At 44.4% G+C, this 20,418-nt stretch overlaps 1 protein-coding gene across 1 annotated transcript in view; it reads right to left on the reverse strand.

Annotated features, from left to right (window-relative positions):
* Positions 1-20,418, reverse strand: part of LOC138255248 (ATP-dependent RNA helicase DQX1-like) — a 253,590-nt gene that overhangs the window by 70,377 nt on the left and 162,795 nt on the right. The window contains exon 3 of the mRNA XM_069205833.1: positions 6,391-6,584. Within this exon, the coding sequence (XP_069061934.1) occupies positions 6,391-6,584 (194 nt within the window). The remainder of the gene's footprint in view (positions 1-6,390; positions 6,585-20,418) is intronic.

Raw genomic sequence — 20,418 nt, forward strand, 5'->3', positions numbered from 1 at the left:
GGTTTAAATTCCTTCACTTGTCAGTGTACGTTCTAAGTATTCAACCTCTTTCACCCTAAACTTGCATTTATCCAAACCAATAGTAAGACCAGCCTGTTCTAATCTTTTCAAAACTGTTGACAGCACTACATGATGCAGTTTTTCATTTTTTCCCCCCACTAATATGTCATCTTGGAAAACAAGCACATTCGTCAGGCCCTGCTATATTCTCTGCATGACCATTTGGAAAACTGCAGAAGTTAACCCAAAAGGCATGAGAATAAATCTATAAGCCCCTTCTGGAGTTACAAAAGATGTAAGATGCCTGGAGTCCGGATGCAGTTGTATTTAATGATAAGCATTCGATAAATCTAACGTAGTGAAACATCCAGCATTTTTCACGGACATCAACATTTCATTAAAGCAAGGAAGAGGATGCCGGTCAACCCATATACACTCATTAAGAGCACGCAAGTCCACACACATGCGAATCTTGCCATTGGTTTTCCTCGCTATAACTTTAGGGCTCAGCCATTCGGAGACTTCAATAGGCTCAACCACACCTGCATCACATAAACGCTTCAACTCCTCCTTTAATTTTTCTCTGAATGCTAATGGAACATTCCGTACTTTACGTACTTTTGGGGTCACACCCTTTTTAAAAAAAAACTTGTGTTCAAATTCCTTCAAACTACCCAAACTTTGAGCAAACAAGTTTGGAAATAAAGAACACCATTTACTTTTCTTGACGAGCTCTGTTAGCAACACCTGGTCAGGATGATTGGTGTTCAGTATCATTCCTAACGGTCGTTGCTCCCTCCAACCCAGCAACGTTCTCCCTTTTTCGACCACATAAATTTTGCCTTTTGCTTTCCTCCCCAAAATTTCTAAATCTGCTGTGAAATATCCCTCTATAGGCAATTCAGTCCCACAATACCCTTCAGGCTCAGCATCAATAGGACACAACTCATACGTGCCTATGTTCTTCCAAACTGACTCATCCACCAATGTAAAAGGTGAACATAAATCCACTCATGCTTTAACTTCTTTGTCATTCATTTTCACAGTACATTTTGGAGGATTATATTGTTCATCAGATTGATTTACCTTGTATTGTGATTCTATACCACATACTACCATCACTTCGATTTCATTTTCATTATCCGTAACCATCCGATGTTCAATTAGAGTATCACCTTCATTCACCAGGTTTACTCCCTTTTTCACATACATGCTTGTACCCATCTTCTTACAATTAAAACACTTTGCATTGCCAGCAGGGCAATTACTTGCTTCCGCAGTGTGTCTTGCACTTCCACACGTATAACATGTCTTTCTTCTATCTGTCCTGTGATCTCATCAAGCCATTTCCTAACTCTGTCTTAGTACTAGTGTGCGCAGGTTTTTTTTACCACATTCACAGCCGCACTTTCACTTTGCTCTATTTTTTCCTTGAATGCATTGCTGCTCAATTCCTTCACATATCGCAAAGTGTTTTCCATACATCTGGCTATCTCTATGTTTTTTTCTAAAGTGGGATCCTTCAAATCTAATAATTTCTCTTGAATTTTAACATTATTGGTGCTATTAATTAATTAATCCCTTATTATTTAATCACATATATCTTTAAATTAGCATGAAATGGACAATCTTCTCAGCACTGCAACATACTGCTAAATAGTTTCACTCTGCGGTTGAGCTCGCGAAACAAATGTATGTCTTTCTACCACTACACTTATTTTTTTTCCAAAATTTTCTTCCAAAGCTTTTAAAGCATCTGCATACTCACCCTCCTCTATCCCATCTGCGTCTGAGCTTGTATTTTCATCTCTATACTCGTTAACATCTATAGGTAACGTTCTCAAAACTCTTCTTCCTTCCACACCCAGACAATGCTTCAAAATGGCCAATTTCCTTTTCGCAACAAAGTGTCCGCCTCTATAGCCTCTAAATACGCTTCAAACATGTCCTTCCAATCTTCCCAGGCTATACTTGGGGATCCTGGTTCTTGCTAAAAACATTGGCGGTGCAGGTATACACTGTCCTGCCATGTTTACATCAATATATTTTTATGTCTACACCAGCTAGACATGCATGGGGGTGTAAAAATTCATTGCTAAATAACCTACTGCAATTATAATTAAATGTACAAGGCTAATTCCTACTAATAATCAGATGAATACAAAACAAATATGTATGGTGAGTTTGAAATTTCTCCACCAGGTGGAGCTGTTGTTCAATTATTAGCCAAGAATTTCAACTATATACAAAACCAAATGGACACTCCCTTTTTGTTCCTTAACTGGAAACAGATATAGTTTTAGACTTTGCCCTTGACTTCCTTTGTCATGACGTGTGGCTGCACTGCCTCGCAGAGGGATCATAAAATGTTTTATTTACGATGCTTTCAGTACAGGTGAGACTTGATTGTGCCTCCGAATGCCAACTTCCACAAAACTAAAACAGTAAGTTCAATGCAAATGTAACTGTGCTAAATATAGAAAGTCCTTCAGTCACAGAATGTTCACAGCGTTTCCAAGGTCTCCCACGCTTGAAGTTTGAATCACGGCACGCATCCCTCCAACTGCTTTTTCTGTTATGCTTCATGTGCTCACAGCGCGAGCTCCCTCCGAAGTACTGACTGTTCAATAACCATAAACTGGGTTATAATGTGTTCTTGCAAGCAGCCTTGCAGGGCAACGACGATCACTTTCCTTTGTAAATTACAGTTCCACTAAAATCTACCTTAACACATTTCAAACTTCCACACAACTTGGAATGTGTAAACAGCCACGGCACGGTCGCTCTCCAACTCGACCGTTCGTACACATAAGCAATAAGCTGGGTTCAATTAGTCAGTAGCCCAATCTTTTTTTGTGTGCAAAAAACTTGACGCAAATGTTGCAAGCACACTGCTCACTTCACCTATATCTTCATAAACGAGTCAGGGGTCCAATATCCTCATACAGGTTTCACCAGTTCCTACCATAAGGTGCTTAAGCTCCGAATCCCATCCTCGTTGCCACTTTTCCAGAAAGTAAAGAGCACTCCTTGGAAATATGTTGAAGCTGTTTATTAAGTCACCAACAAAGACCCCTGACCGCAGCCTCCACCAACTGTCCCCAGTCTCCTCCTCCTGGAATCCCCCCTCAGGCCACATTCTACACTCCACAGCCTGTCAGGAGCAGTACAATGATAATACAAGTGCATAGACTAGAGTGTCATTTGACAAGTCACAAGATCTAACAGGATGACAAAGGGGTGAACAGTCCGAGGAAGAAAACTGCTAAATACCCAATATTCAGTCAACCATGGTTCTGGTGACAGTAGCCGGAAAGATCGCCAGCACACCGTTACAGTAGAGGGTTAATCAAGCAAGGGTACAGTGAACGCAGAGTACCTGGGTATCTTCAAGGGTATGAGAAGTAAACCCTCCGGGGTCTGGCTTTATTTGTGCTGTAATGAAGGGGGATATGGTGTGATCTCTCTTTAGCTACTCTTGGCTGAAGCTTCACCGTCTTTGAGGTGCTCGGCCAGCTTGATCCAGAGGTTCAAGCGGTGGCCGAAAAGTCGTTTGATTCCCTGGAGTGGCCTTTTCTTCATGAAACACTGCAAAGAGATGGCCTTTCCATCAATATTTGTGGCCTGTTGCATCAGTTATACGCATCCCGATGGCTTCTATTATGGTTACAGCCTGACGTCTGATCCCTTTCTGACTGAGACAAGACACGGCAGGGCTGTCCTCTTTCCCCATCTTGATTCATCCTAGCTAAGGACCCCCCAGCCAGGCAGCTGCTGGGTAAGAGAAGCCTTTCGTTTCAAGGGTGGTGTTTGCTACTATCCATGTATGATGACAACACGATGCTTTTTGTGAAAGATCCTGAGGTTAACCTTGGCCCGCTGATCCATAAGATTATCTGATATGGCACCTACTCTGGTATTTCTATCAATTAGTCGAAATGTGACCTCTTCCTTCTCATGGATGGGATGGTCCCGGTGGCTCTTGACTACCCTGGCAGCTGGGTGGCTGACTCTGTTACAGACTTGGGTATATTTTTACATTGTTTGCTGGAGCAGGTAGTCAAGCTTGATTATGAACCAGTGCTTGATGGTTTTGGGGGCTGGGTGGATCGGTGGCTCCGGCTTCCTCTCTCGGTGGCTGGCAGGGTGGCCCTGATTAAGATGGTGGCCCTCCCTAAGATACTCTATTTATTCACAAACATCTCTATACCTCTGAATAAACAGTTGTTCATTACACAGCACTCTTTTGATGAGACTGCTCTGGGCGAATAAGCCGGTGAGAGTGGATTGGGATGTTCTGGTCTTACCGTGCGACCACAGAGGGTTTGAGATTCAAAACCCTGAGGTCTACTATCTAGTGGTACAATGTCAGTTTGCAAAGTGCTGGTATAGTTCTGAACTGCGTATCCCGTACTTGATCACAGAGCGGGTCCAGGCTGACGGAGTCCAGTTGGCCTCACTGTTGCCCAAAGGCCTCCCTATGCCACCTAGGGAAATACACACAGTGGCCACCACTTGCTGGGCCTGGAAGATGCTAAGCCTCAATACTGGTATGGTTGCGCTTTATACCCGGACTATTAAACTGCGCCCGAAACCTGTTTTCCCCCTTATGCTTGAACTTGTGGTGCAAAACACACTACCCAAAATGGCTCTGACGAACCTCGGCCACTTATACAATAATGTCAATTTCCTCTCTCTAGACCAATTCTGCTCCAGAGGGAATGTGACCATCCTAGACATTGTCACACATGTTCACTTACGAGACACAGTGAAAGCCATGTAGCCAGGAATCCCTCGAGAAGCTGTCAACGTTTCACTCCCCACACAGTTTCTTACATCCACGATACTGCCCAATGGGTCACGAGACTGTACAGCCTGGTCTCCCAAACCTCTGCTGACAAGACTGACTGGGTCAGAGAGGCCTGGGAGCAGGAGCTAGGCATGCCAACATCTGCAGACTGCTGAAAGTACTGCTGTAAGCATACTAGCACTGTATCTATTAACTGCAGCAACAAGCTGTTGCATTATAAATTCCTTCATAGGGCCTATATTCCCTCCAAAACCAGCATAGGATTGACTCTACATTCCCACACAGTTGCTGGTGCTGCAGACAGGACAAGGCCAGTTTTATACACCTGGCCTGGCAATACCCTCCCATTCTAGCATACTGGAGTGAGGTTCTGGGAGTGATATCAGACAATGTTATACACACCGCAGGCAGATCCACTGATGGCCACGCTGGGATATGTCAAGGAGAGTCCATCCGGGGGACAGCGCCTCAAGGAAATGGCATGCCATTGGCCGAGTGCAGGGTGGCCATGACTTGGGGACCTGCTGGAATACCCACTGTTGGTCAATCAATGGTGATTTGTAATGACAGGATTGAAACTTATGCAATACTGCAACCACCCACGTCCCCCCTGAGATATTTGGGGACCGTATCGCAGCTATCTTCTTCATTCGGCAGTAGTGGCTCAAGCGACCCAGTCGTAAGATGACTCTGATCAAGAGACCGTGACTCCACCTGCCCGGTCTCCTTGCAATAGAGATCCAACCCATTGCCTACATGATGTGTGTGCCACCTCGCTTCCATCTGATCTGCGCGGTCCTGTTACGTATGCTCCTTGCGTTATCTCCTGTGTGAACAATGCGACATGGGACGGTTACGCAACGCATAATGTTTGTTTAATTGGGGATATTTTTTCTATTTTTGCTGTTGCATGGCTATAGGTCATTGGTGTGTTGTCGTGTATGACTGGTTGCTAATAAAAAAATGTAATAGCAATTTCTTTAAAAAAAGATGAGGAAAAAAGGGAATTTATGCGAGGGTATCCGGAGCGGTGCTACACGGCTCCAGGGACGTCACATCCGTGTGACAACCGACGCCAAGATGGAGCTAGCGACAACTACAGACGCAGGAGAACTAGCGCCAAGTTTCTGGATGTAGCCTGGGGATATTTGCAGGGTGAGGAAACACCAGATAGAAGTATCCATCAGAAAAAATGCAGTGTGCTTCATCCAAGATAGACAACACATTGGTGAGTATTTCTAGCTGACCTCAGTGATCAAAGCTAAATACAGGATTAAACAATGCAGAGTCATTTACATATCATAAACCTGGCAACAAAGGTACTGAGCTGAATGCAAGAGGAGAGAGTGCAATAAAGTGTTGGAGGGTGTGGGCAGGGTCAGAGAGCAGGTGGGTTGTGGCAGGTAGCCATGACTGATGGGACTTGGACCAAGTGCGGTGCTTGAGGGTACAAGCCACCCACGCCCAGTTTTGCAGGCAGCGGTCAGGCCAGCTGGCACATACACATACAAGAAGGGACTCAAAAAGGTAAAGGGAGACATTTGGCATCAAACAAGAAGCTCCAGCCAAGTCACACTCACCTGAGAATAGTCTCCCCGGTGCAGCAGTCTTCGAAGGGGACACAGAAGCCCACCTCATGACCCAGGTTGAGGTCCATCTCGTCGGCTACACGTAGCACCAAGCTGAGCGCTGCGAGGCCGTGCGGCTGTGTGCACGCGACCAAGCCGTGAATGTACTGCATTGACAAGGCGTACTCCGCGCACCACTGCGGAATCTAGGAAGCCAACAAAGAGTGACCATGAGACTGGGGCCAACTGGCAAAGCCTTCACGTGAGAACAGCAGATGCCCCTGTCTCCATTAACAACAAGCACTGGACAATACAATCCAGGGCTCAGGAGCATAAGGCAGAGCTCTGCACTGAGCCCAATTATCAGATACACTAGAAGTTACGATCACTTCACGACACAATATCAAGGAGGACAAACAAATAATTTGATTAAGTAGTACTGGAAATATGGCATACATGCAAACTACTTCAGGTTAAACAGAGGCATAAACCCTACAATTATCCACAGCCTATACATCTAACTTTGTTTAATGTATTTACCATTTCTAGGTAGAGCTCCCCCAAAATACTGAGATATAAAAATGTTAAAAATCCGACATTTTAGAAACATTTAAAGTATTTGACAAATGTGCTAAAAATTAGTCGAATCTGCTGAATGCAACACTAATTGCATCTCTTGTTGCATATAAATTTTGCTTCACAAACCTGGGTTTTCGAGCAGTTCTATACAAGTTCAGAGTAGACCCAATAAAAGTACATGTATAAGATGCTGCACCTTGGAACGACGCAGCGTCCAGTTTGGCTCTGAAGTAAAAACGCAAATGAGTTTGTACGAACCTGCAACAAGCGCCTTGTGGTCCAATCATGTGCAAAACTCACCTGCTGAGGTTTTACTGTGGTCTCGACCATAACTTTAAAATATCCTCTCCACTTCTTACCAAAAATGAAAGTTTAATTTATTTTTAAAGCAGAATAACAACGAGCCCCCAAACGGGGATAACATTTAGGGCCATATGTACAAAATGATTTACCATTTCTAAATGGACCGAATCCCAATTTCAGTCCGTTAAGAAACGCTGAATTGCCTTTCCATATGTACAAAGGCAGATAGGGAAGTACAAGTTACTTACCTTCGGTAACAAAATATCTGGTAAAGACATATTCTAGTTGCTGATTCCTTACCTTAATATTTCCCCCAGGCGTCGGACTGGATCCAGAGATTTTTCTTTGAGCAATACCCTTGTGCGTTGGTAAGTGGCGTCGGTAGACTCCGTGAGCGCGGGCTACTACGACGCCAATAATGCAGCAGAATCGAATGACACCACCTACCGACGCGCAAGGGTATTGCTCAAAGAAAAATCCCCGGATCCAGTCTGATGCCTGTGGGAAATATTAAGGTAAGGAATCGGCAACTAGAAGTCTCTGTCAGATATGTAAAGTGCTATTTCTACCCAGTAGAAATCGCATTTTGCGACTCCTTAAATATGAAATCGCAAATAGGAATTTGAAGTAATCAAAGAGGCCGGTAAGCGCAAGTCTTCTTTATTTCACAACGGTAAAATAACTCCAATCAACAGTCTCCAAGCGCCCCCAAATACCGCCGCTCCGTCCAACCGTCCTCACCGTCGTCCCTCTCCTCGGCGTTTCCCTCGCGCCGCCGTCCAAACGCCTAGCAACCCCTTCACCTTCGGGGTTCTAGTCGCAAGGCCGTGCGCGAGGGTACGCACGTAAATACAACATTGAGTTTTTTTTTTTTTTTTTTTTTTTTTTTTTAATATTAACAAACCTCCCCCTAAAACAAAAACAAAAGAACTAAGACATTTAAAACACATTAACATTGATTGAGTTTGCAGAAAAATCATGCAGTATTATAACACGTTCCGTCAATGACACAGTTTCCAAGGTAACTTACGTACTCTAACACTCCTGCGTAACACAGGACCCTCATCTCCACTCTTATTCACGTCCGATTTTAACATTGACTCACTCTTGGTGACAGCCTGAGGATCCCAGTTCCTTTTCAGTTTTACCACCTTGGATTTGTTCCACCACTTGTTGCCTTGGACCCTCACTGCATTGCCCAAAACACGTTCAACACACACCGGTTCGGAAAATTTTGCTTTACCTTTCTTGACAAACGTTGGCAGTTTTATCACAACCCAATCACCTTCCACCAACAATGACTCTTTAGCCCCTTTCTTATTGTCAAAATATCTCTTTTGTGTAAACTGCTTGTCTTCCACATTGGCCTTGATAACATCAGCACGCTCTCCAACTAGCATTTGTTCAAAAAACTTAGACATCCACCCAGGTTTGATTTGGGTATTGGGCTTTCTCCCTTTCAAAGCTTCAAAAGGAGATACCCCAGTGGTAGAATGAGGAGTTGTTCTATAAAACCAAAGCATAGCTTGTACAGATGCCAACACATCACACCCATTCTTCAGAGCCCACCTGATACAGTCCCCCACCACACGATTGAATCTCTCCACCAAACCGTTTGTTTGAGGTTGATAGAGGGAACATCTCAGGTGTTTGACTGAACCTTGGTTCAGAAATGCTTTAAACTCATCAGACACGAACTGAACACCATTGTCCGAAATAATTTCTTCTGGAAAGCCCTCATTCATAAACACTTCTCTTAAAAAGGCGACTAAAGATCTAGCATTAGGCTCCTTTACAAATTTGACATAAGGCCACTTCGAGAAATAATCCACTATTACATATGCATACCGTAGTCTGGTATTAAGTAAGTGAAAGGGTCCCACCATATCCACCCCCAACTTCCGCCACGGACCTCCAGGACACGGAATAGGCATAAGGGGTGGCGTGGCAGTTTTCAGACTCTTGTCAGAATTTGAACATATCGCACAATTTTTTACCAAATGCTCAATTTCACTGTCCATACGTGGCCACCAAAAGTTGTCACGTATTCGTCTTTTGGTCATAGTGGTGCCCAAATGACCATCATGCGCCTTCTTCACTATTAAACTCCTCAATTCCTCCGGAGGAATGAGTTTATCATTTCTCAAGAGAATGCCCTCCTCAATTGTAAGTTCATCTGAAATTTTCCAGAATGGCTGGCTCGCCAACGTCAAGTCTTTCTCATAAGGCCATCCTTCAGCAATGAACCTCATTACAGCACACAACTCATTATCTCCAGCCAACTTTTCCTTCCACTCTGTCTCAGAGCAAACACAGACTTGGTCAACCTCAACCGTTGCAATCATACAACATTCATCGTCCACCATCTCATCCGTCGTTGAGCTCAACTGCCTGGGAAATCTCGACAAATAGTCTGCTCTTATATTCCTTCCGCCAGGAATATGCGTGACCTCAAAATCATATTGCATGAGCCTAGCTACTAATCTAGCAATTCTAGGTGTGCCTGTCTTATCATTAGTTCCTTTTAAAATTGAAACCAAAGGCTTGTGATCCGTCTTTAATTCAAAATGCCTCCCCCACACATAGCTTCTGAATTTTTCGATGGCCCAGACACAGGCCAGCAACTCCTTTTCAATTACGGAGTAATGCACCTCTGGCGCCCTTAAAACTCTGGACGCGAAACCAATGGTGTTTTCATCACCCCCAACAGTTTGAGTCAACACAGCCCCCAATCCAATATTGCTGGCATCAACTGTTAGGCAACATTGAAACCTTTGGTCATACGGTTTTAACACTTTGGCTTGAGTTAAGTGGACTTTGATATCTTCAAACGCTCGTTCACACTCAGCACTCCACTCAAAACTGGTCTTATCCTTCAATAGATTTGACAAGACTCTAACCCGACTAGCATACTCCGGTATGAACCGGGAGTAAAACTCACACATGCCTAAAAACGCTTTCACCCCAGCTTTGTCAGTAGGCGGAGGTGCTGCCTTAATAGCATCAATTAGACCAGGTTTCGGGCTAACACCCTCCTGACTAATCACATGACCCAAATATTCCACAGAGGATTTCATGAATTGGCACTTTTCCCTTCTAAGAACAATGCCATGATCCTTGAATTTCTGCAACACCTGTCTGAGGGTATTGTTATGTGTCTGTAGATCAGGGGCGTGAATTAAGACATCGTCCTGAAACACCATTACATTGGAAATACCTTTCAACAATGTGCACATAATCCTTTGAAACACTGAGGCTGCAGAAGCCAACCCGAAAGGCATGCGGCAAAACTGGAAAACACCACAAGGCGATACAAATGCTGTCAAATACCTGGAATCGGGATCCAGCTCCACCTGATGATATGCACTGGCCAAATCTAACTTCGTAAACACCTTTGCGCCTTTAATGGTAGACAACATTTCCGTTATATTAGGTAAGGGATGAGAGTCCACCCATATCTCCCTGTTTAACACTCTCAGGTCCACACAAATCCTCAACTCTCCATTCTTTTTCTTAGCTACGACCAGTGGAGAAAGCCACAAAGAGGATTCAATGGGTTCTATGATCCCCTTGTTCTGTAAACTTTCTAATTCTCTTTCCAGATCTTCTCTCACACTGAAAGGCACCGACCTAATCTTATGCTTGACAGGGGTAGCATGCAATTTTACTTTTATCTTATGTTTAAAACCTTTCAGCTTTCCCAATTCTCCTGAAAAAACTTTGGGAAACTCGTTGAGTAGACCTTCAATCACATCCGTTTCTCTAATCACTGCAACCTGTTCCAATGTACCTGGTCGCAACACCATACCAAACAAACCCTGATGGAACCAACCTAAGATGTTCAAACCTTTAGCCGCTACATAAATTTTCCCATGTATACGTCTCCCCCTGAACTCAAGTATATCCTCAAAAAAACCTTGAAGCTCAATCTTCCTCCCTTCATAAGACACTGGAGCCCTGTCTGGTGGCTCCAGAGCGCGATATTTCCAATTCTGGTTGAACAAGTCGAGAGTAATCATGGTGATCCTAGCCCCTGAGTCCACCAGCAAACGCAAGGACTTGTTTCCAACTCTAACACACACATACGGATCCACACAGTTATCGGGATCCCCAGACTTAACCACACCACTATCAACAACTAAAACCATATCCTGAACCTCTCCCATGAGGTGTTCAACTGCTTCTTCATTCTCATCCATCACTGTCACAACAGATTCACGTTTGCCACCTTGACACACTTTAGCAAAATGCCCAACCTTGCCACAATTCCTGCATTGGATATTCCAAGCAGGACAAGCCTTAAACCCTTTTTGATGAGGCATATTTCCACATCTAAAGCAAACATTTTTTTGTTTGAAAAAAACATTAGAATTAGCAAACTTAATGTTCTTCTGTCCACTTGTTTTAACTACTGGTTTTTTATCTTCTCTGTTGGTGACGGCGTTGACCCTGGTAGCTGCTGTCTGTTCAATTTCTCTGGACGACTTGATCGCCGATTCGATGCTCTTTGCAATTTTTATGGTTTCAGTCAATGTTGGATTGTCCAATGATAACAATTTCTGTCTGATAGACTTGTCTGTACCTTGGCAAATAAATTGGTCTCTGATGAGTTGATCACCCAGCGCTTCAAACTGACATTCCGCAGCCAGAAGACGCAACGCCGAAATGTAAGTGTCAACATCTTCGCCAGAACGTTGTTCTCTCTTAAAAAACTTGTTCCTGGCCACCACCAAGCTAGGAGGAGCATCAAACCTGACGCTCATTTTCTTCACAGCTATTTGGTACTCATCCATTTCACCATCGGCCAATTGCAAGTCCGGTAGGTACTTAAAAATAGCCCTCCCTTCAAAACCAATGGAATGCAGGAAAATACATTTTTTGCGTTCAGGCCTGTACCGTGATGCCCCTATCGCCCCTAAGTACGTCTCGAAGGCATCGTACCACTGATTCCATACTATATGTGGTTCGCCAGGGCTCTCTAGAAATGGTGGTGGAGGGAGAACAGATTGCATGTTGGACCCAAAAATAAATTGCTAAAGAAATATTCCTTGAAACAGGAACAAAAATTGTGACCCCCTTTTCTTGTAAATGTTTTTGTATGTTGAATATAAATAAATAATCCAACCAGCCCTTATTGCTTCCTAGCTAGTTGAATCATGAATAAATAACTCCTCAAATACCTTCTAAATGACCATTATGTGTATACCGAGAGTATAGGTGCTCCTTTCCTTTTTAACTTTTTAGCAAACTTGTTTCTGAATGTACAATGGAGGCGTTGCAGACCCAAATCCTTCTTCATCAAAGGTTCGTCTTCAATTGTGTAACCTCTCCACATCAAGACACAAAAAGGCCATTTCTATATCTGGTTGGCGTAACACAGGAAGAAGAAACTCCTCCCACGGGGTGGAGTAAGCCAGATCCAAAATCAGCCTGCTGTCTTCGTGTATATCCTCCACGATCGTGCTGGCACACGAATAAGGCGTTGGGGGCAAAGTTGAAAATAGCTGTTAAACAGCTGATGCGTGGGCTCGCTGTGCCTGGAGACAGAACCACCTCGTCGCCAAAATGAAGTAATCAAAGAGGCCGGTAAGCGCAAGTCTTCTTTATTTCACAACGGTAAAATAACTCCAATCAACAGTCTCCAAGCGCCCCCAAATACCGCCGCTCCGTCCAACCGTCCTCACCGTCGTCCCTCTCCTCGGCGTTTCCCTCGCGCCGCCGTCCAAACGCCTAGCAACCCCTTCACCTTCGGGGTTCTAGTCGCGAGGCCGTGCGCGAGGGTACGCACGTAAATACAACAGAATTTCCCAAGCACATGTACAAAGCATTTCTTAAATGCGCATCTAGGAAATGCTATTACCATCGATGCCAGGTCAATGTTAACCATGTGCAAGTTTAAAAAATGCACCGAAAATGCATTTTTCAAAGTGTCACAAGCCCTTAGGGCATCTCTGCGCTTTGGGAAATGTCCTCAACCACGTGTTGTAAACAAAGCGGTGGTTTCCCATGCAAGCGTAACCACGCTTGCCTAAACAACGCATGGCTTTTTCTATGCCTTAACCACGCATGTGCTGAACTACGCATATGCATGGTTAAGGCACAGAAAAAGCCATGCTTTGTTCGGGAGAGGATGCAGAGGACGCAGTGAGGTAAGGGGGGCTGGGGCAGGAGTGGGGGGTGGGCAAATTCTTTTTTTTTAAGGTGCGGAGAAGGGGGTTGGGCTATTTTGTTTTAGGGTCAGGGGCGGGGTAGTTTATTTTTAAAGGGGTGGGGGAAGGTTTAAGAAAGGGAGGGAGGAGAGAAGAGGAGGAAAGATCGGGAGAGGACGCTGTGAGATAAGTGTGGTTGGGGCAGGGTTGGTGAGTATTTTTTTTAGCAGAGGGGTGGATATAGGGCTTAGGGTGGGTGGGGGTGTTGGGGTATTTTAGCTTTAGTTTTTTAGGGGTGGGGGGGGTCGGGATAGTTTTTTTTATTAGGGCTCAGGGCGGGTGGGTGTGTCGGGGTAGTTTTCTTTTAGGTTTAGTTTAAGTGATTTCCCAATAGCAATCCCTACTCTGTAGGAATCGCTATTAGGAAATTTCCATTTTTGTACATTCCATTTTGCATTTCCTAAAAAGCGATTTCATAGGATTTGCTATTTAGGAAATGCAAAAATGGAATTTCGTCCATATGGACCATAGTACTTTAGATCCTCTGTATTTCATGACCTATGAAGAAGTCCATGTGACTGCTTGTGAACAGTGAAGTTCACATCCATGGTGAAAAACCTGAGCGTGCCCATGTTGCTTTAAGGTAACTACACCCAGGTCAAGCCGAGCAGCCTCAAATGGATACTCTGTCAGAGGGATAAACAGGCAACCACTGCCAAGGAATCCATGGGTTTATGAAACAATTACTCCATGTAGGGTCAGTGCTGGACTGCGGCAATACATACCTTCAGTATGGCTTCGGTGGACAAGCTTGACAGGCCCGCACCAGCTGAATAGGCCTTGGCCTCTTGTGGGTCAATGTACAGTGGTAAGGAAAAGTTACCAGATAAATGTACGCCCCACCCCAATAGAGATGTCTTTGATGGTTTCCAACATTTGCCCATTTAACCACCATCCTCTTAGTTTCCATGCCCAGGTCCCCTACAGCCTTAAGCTGGGCTTCCTTCATCTGTATCCGATTAATTATGACAAATGGAGCTAACACCTCTGGTGGGCAGACCTCTTTGCGTAAGACCCAAGAGGACCACATGGTCTACATGGCTGAATCAACAAGGAGGACACATCGCAGGGCGCAGGAAACATCAGGAAGACGTCAGAAGCTCTGGGAGATCAGCAGTACACAAATGAAATACCAACAGGGCTGAAACTCACTCCTGGTTCAATTCACTTCACTATCCAAAGTGCTTTTAGTAATAAATCCATTCTTGAAGCCATTCACAGGAGGATGAATCCAGTTACTAGAGAGTAGGAGGGGGATGAGCCAGTTAAGAGATGGAGGAATATCCCAGGCTTTTTTAGACCAAAGGGAACTACCACCCACAGTATCCAAAGCACTCGCGAGGTCGATAGAAGCAATACGTAGTTTTCATTTTCGTTGGTCCACAGACTTCTCCACTTTCATGCACAAAATAATTACTCACTCATCAGTATTAGACCAAGATCAAACACTCCTCTGTTGCAAAGGGCTCAAATAACTTTCCTCAGCCCCGTTACACGCACTTAGAAGTGTAACCCTTGCAAACAGTTTCCTGGAAGCACCGAAGAGGACAAATAGGCAATAGTTTTTTTTGTTAAAAAAAGGATAAGCTTAACTGCTGCATTTTCACTACTACTAAGTAGTAAAATAAATGGCATTAAATTCCCACATGTTGGGTCAACTGTGTAAATTACCATTTGGGAAGTAATCCTGAATACGACTGGTTGACTAGGTTAAGCATGGCCCAGGGAGGAAGTATTGCAGGGAGGAAAGTATTGCAGGGCGGAAACATAGCATTGAAGTGGCTAAATGAAATTCTTCGTGCATACCTGTGTGTGGGTAACTGATATAGCTGGGAGGGTACACATGCTACCAGAATGAAGTACTGATTTCAAACCAGCTATGGTCCAGCTTAATTATACAAATGAATTAGTGGGTATCCTGGGGTGCAGATCTGTGGGGTATGCAGATACGGTACCTCCTAGGTTCATGATATGAACTGTTTAGACTTATCCGGGATTTGTGGTATGCAGATACGGTACCTCCTGGCATCAGGATATGAACTGCTTGGATTCATCCGTGATTGGTGGCATGTAGATACGGTACCTCCTGGGTTCAGGATATGAACCGCTTGGCATTATCCGGGATTTGTGGTATGCAGATACAGCACCTCACGGTTCAGGATATGAACTGCTTAGATTCATCCGGGATTTGTGGTATGCAGATACGGTACCTCCTGGGTTCAGGATATGAACTGCTTGGATTTATCCGGGACTTGTGGTATACAGATACGGTACCTCCTGGGTTCAGGATATGAACTGCTTAGATTCATCCGGGATTTATGTTATGCAGATACGGTACCTCCTGGCTTCAGGATATCAACTGCTTAGATTTATCTGGGATTTGTGGTATGCAGATACCTCCTGGGTTCGTGATATGAGCTGCTTAGATTTATCTGGGATTTGTGGAATGTAGATACAGTACCTACTAGGGTTTATGATATGAACTGTTTAGATTTATCTGGGATTTGTGGTATGCAGATACGGTACCTCCTGGCTTCAGGATATGAACTGCTTAGATTTATCCGGGATTTGTGGTGTGCAGATACGGTACCTCCTGGGTTCAGGATATGAACTGCTTAGACTTATCTGGGATTTGAGGTAGGCAACTAGAGTACCTACTGGGTTCATGACATGAATTGCTTAGATTTTTCTGGGATTTGTGGTACATATTTATTTCCTCTTTCACGATGACACGTATGTTCAGGGTACACGCTTGAGCTTACGGAGACACACGGCAAAGAGGAGTGGTCACGCTACAGCCTCTCCATTCAGTTCCACCTTCAGTGAGTGTTCCAGAAGGTGACCATTTCGCTCAACTTGATGTTCAGCTAAGCTCATCCAATCACATCCTACGGTGGTCACCATCATGATCCCAAATCAATATGCAAACAGATAAGGTTGAAAGGGTTATCAATGATTGAGATGTTTCTATCTAGTAAGTTAGGAAACCTTTCTGATCAAATATCATTTTAAGACAATAGCTGGAACGTTGATGACACATGAAAGGACTTCAACAGAAAAGAAAAGTTTATAGGTCTTAAGCTAAGAGAATGAGAATTATTATCAGAAAATAAATCAACAAGGTCTTCCTCCAGGGAGGTTGGACAACTGCATCATTTACATCAGTTCTCATGGCGTTGGATAGCACGAAGCGTGTTAATACATCAGACGCCCTTGAGGTTCCTTCCAGTGAATCTAATAGATTTTCTCATCTTGTATAAATGGTATTAAAAGGTGCCCACAACACGGGATTGAAGGATGGTGTGGCAATAACAGAATAATCCTCTTGCCTCGAAAGGAATCTTCATTCTGCAACTAAGTTTATCTTTTTTGGACGTTCGCTGCAACGATGGACAAGTTTTGTTAATCTGAACTTTCACAAACTGAATATTGACTTTTTTATTTAGATTTTAATATTGAGGTTTTTTTTTGTACAGAATATGTATAGCATTCGAGAAGATTAAAATACTTCTTGTTGTTGATTTTTAATAACAAATGCTCTGTTTCTATCACTTACAATGGGAGAATATGCAACCTTTAAATGAGCAGAACATCTGCCACTGCACCTGACCCGGTACAGATCAGTAATGGGAGATTCCCTCAGTACTGGGGTTGAGGTCTTGGTCCACGGTAGGTATTTATATTAAAATGTATGGGTGAGTAGATGCTAGAAATGCCAGGAAACGTACATCCTTTTGAGCTATGCCCCAGGATCCAGCTGAACTAGCTTCTGCTAAGTTAGTGAGTTAGGCTGAAATATATGTTCATATGTGAATGCAGAAAGGGGGTCCTTAATACGTGAAGTAGCCACAGGGGAACCATCCTTATTAAGGGGGGGGCAATAATAAATGGGATGAAATAACCAAGAATGCATCATTGGTTAGGCCAAGGGTTCCCAATCTGTGGTCCGGGGACCCTGGGGGTCCGCAAAGCCTCCTCATGGGGTTTGTGACTACTTTGAAGAGTGTTTACCCCAAAGCCCATCCTGTCAGATATTTTAGATTGGGTCAAAATTCCTTTTAGCTCGAGCTTCCTATCTCACATGGTCCATGGACAGGGCCCACTCACTGGCAGGTCTTCTCCCCCATAAGTCTCAAATACATGTCATGAGATAGAACCGGCAACTTCTTTATGGGAACAAACAAGAATCCGTGTTATTATCACTAGTCAGTGTAATGGGACTCAATGTATGAACCTTGGAAAGATGAAAAGGAGCATTGACCATGCTTGGTAGACACTCTATACTACCACGGAAACTGCTAACACACCAGGCTTCCTTTTAACAGCAGGACATACAAGACCTCTGTGGTAGGCTGTGGCGGTACACGAGAACAGAAAAGACTGAGTCGGGTAAGTATAGTTCGTGGGTATTACCGTATACTTTTATTATCTTTTAATTTTCTGTAGAGAAAGTCCAATGTTCAGTATTTCCTTTGTGGATCTATTTGATTCTGGCTTCTGATCTTTGTTAATATTCTCCTTTCTTTCTTCTTGTCCCCTACTGTAGGGTCTGCTGCGAAGGTGTCGGGTGTTGGACCACTCGGGCGTTTTCCAGGACCATAAAACAACAGAAAGAAAAATTGGAGGTAAGTCTTTCTGTATGATCTGGGTATTACTCTTTCTATTCCAAGGTGGGAAGGGAGCAAGCAGGGTGGGTTGGTGAGGATATTCCACTGTAATGGGTTTTATCACTGGTGCCCGTTCTGTTTCTTCCTCCCTAGTGGTTTAGTGCACCTCTCCTTCCCCTCTCCCGCCTCCCTTGTTCCCTTCCCCGGTGCCCGTGTTTCCCTGTGATCCCCTTGCCCCTAGAAGGGACCGTACCTTCGAGAGCCACGACCCTCCGGGGTCGTGGCAGCCGTCTCGCGTCTTTGTCTCTTTCCTGCAAGCCATAATCGCTGTCTTCTCGTCAGCTCCGCTGGAGGATTCGTTCGTGTTCAGTACCGCTGCCTCCGTCCCTGCAAATCCACCGGCTGTGTCCTTCTCCGTGGCGTTCGCTTCCTCTGGAGTGTAGTCCGTCGTCTCTTGTATTTCCTGAACCAGGAAGTTGTTGCTGGTGACGCGACGCAGCGTTCTCCTGTTGTCATGAGAACGCGGAAGAGTATCGAGGGAGCTTGTTGAATGATGCCAGCTACGAGGGAGAGAAGACGCGGTCGCGGAGACCCGTCTACAGTCCCCTTCCCATGATCGGGACTGCTCGAGGACCGAGGAGGAAGAAGGAGGGAACGGAGACAGGTAATCGGCGGGACCCTGTTGCGAACCAGGAATGTGGCGAATCGGGAAAGTAAAAGGTTGTAGTTCTAGGAACCAGCGTAACACTCTAGAATTAGAGTCCTTGTGAGAGGCGAGCCAAGTAAGAGGGGCATGATCAGTGTACAGGAAAAATGATCTGCCCAAAAGGTAGTATTGCAGAGATTCAATCGCCCATTTAATGGCTAAACACTCTTTTTCAATAGAAGGGTAGTGGCTTTCCCTTGGAAGGAGTTTCCTACTTATAAAGACAACTGGGTGATCGAATCCTTCATCATCGGGTTGGGTGAGGACGGCACCAAGCCCGACGCTAGAAGCGTCAGTATACAGGTGAAAAGGTCTGGAAAAATCAGGACATTTTAGTATAGGATCAGTGGTCAAGGACTTTTTTTAACTGTTCAAAACTACGATTCTGGGTCTCGGAAAATGGCGCGAGTGTCGTGGGACGGTGTTTTGTCAGCAGGTCAGTCAGAGGGGCAGCGATGGTCGAATATCTGGGGATAAACAGTCGATAATACCCTACCAACCCTAAGAACGATCGTAAGTCCCTCTTGGTTTTAGGTTTAGTAGCTTGTATTATGGCCTCGATTTTGTTTTTTTGTGGTTGAAGGATGCCATTACCTATCACATAGCCTAGGTAAGAAATTTCTGTGTTTCCTAATACGCATTTCTTGGGATTGGCCGTTAGCCCGGCCTCTGTCAGAGCAGTAAAGACCTTATTAAGATGTAGTAAGTGATTGTGCCAAGTGTCGCTATAAATGACAATGTCGTCTAGATAGGCTGTGGTAAAGTCCTGAAATGGTTTTAGCAATCGGTCCATCAGGCGCTGGAATGTAGCAGGGGCTCCGTGAAGACCGAAGGGTAAAACCGTGAACTGATAGAGGCCGGACGCCGTTGAAAACGCTGTTTTTTCCTTTGCTTCCGGAGCGAGGGGGATTTGCCAATACCCCTTCGTCAAATCAAGGGTTGATAAGTATTTTGCTTTCCCTAATCGCTCTAAGATGTCATCGACTCGAGGAATGGGGTACGTATCGAATAGTGAGATATCATTAAGTTTGTGAAAATCGATGCAAAAACGAATAGATCCTTCGGGTTTCGGAACAAGCACTACGGGGGAATTCCATGGACTACTAGAGGGTTCAATTACCCCCAGGGCTAGCATTTTCTTTATTTCTTCCTCAATCACATGTTTCCGTGCTTCGGGTATACGATAAGGGCGAAGGCGGACAATCCGTCCTTCGGGTGTTTTTATATTGTGGTAGATTTAAGGAGTTTTACCCGGTTTCTCTGAAAAGAAATTTGAATGTTGTTTTAAGGGTGTGTACAGATGGTGTTTCTCATTTTCAGTTAGAGCCATATTGATACAGGGGTTTCCTTCTGAGTTTGGTTCCACTAAAGGACACAATTCTACGTCTAGCTCTTTGGATGGCGAGATAAAGTATCCACTGGCTGTTTGATTATCTGTCTCTTCTACTGGTCTCCATTGTTTTAGTAAATTGATATGGTAGATCTGGGTTCTTTTTGGGTGTGCATTTAACTCTATGAGGTAGGTAACGGGAGTGACTGCTCAAATGACTCTATATGGCCCCTGCCATTTGGCGATTAACTTATGCTCAGATGTGGGCCTCATTATGAGGACCTGTTCATTCGGAAGAAAAGAGCG

This window comes from Pleurodeles waltl, chromosome 1_1 (genome assembly GCF_031143425.1).
Source record: "Pleurodeles waltl isolate 20211129_DDA chromosome 1_1, aPleWal1.hap1.20221129, whole genome shotgun sequence".
Classification (NCBI taxonomy): Eukaryota; Metazoa; Chordata; class Amphibia; order Caudata; family Salamandridae; genus Pleurodeles; species Pleurodeles waltl.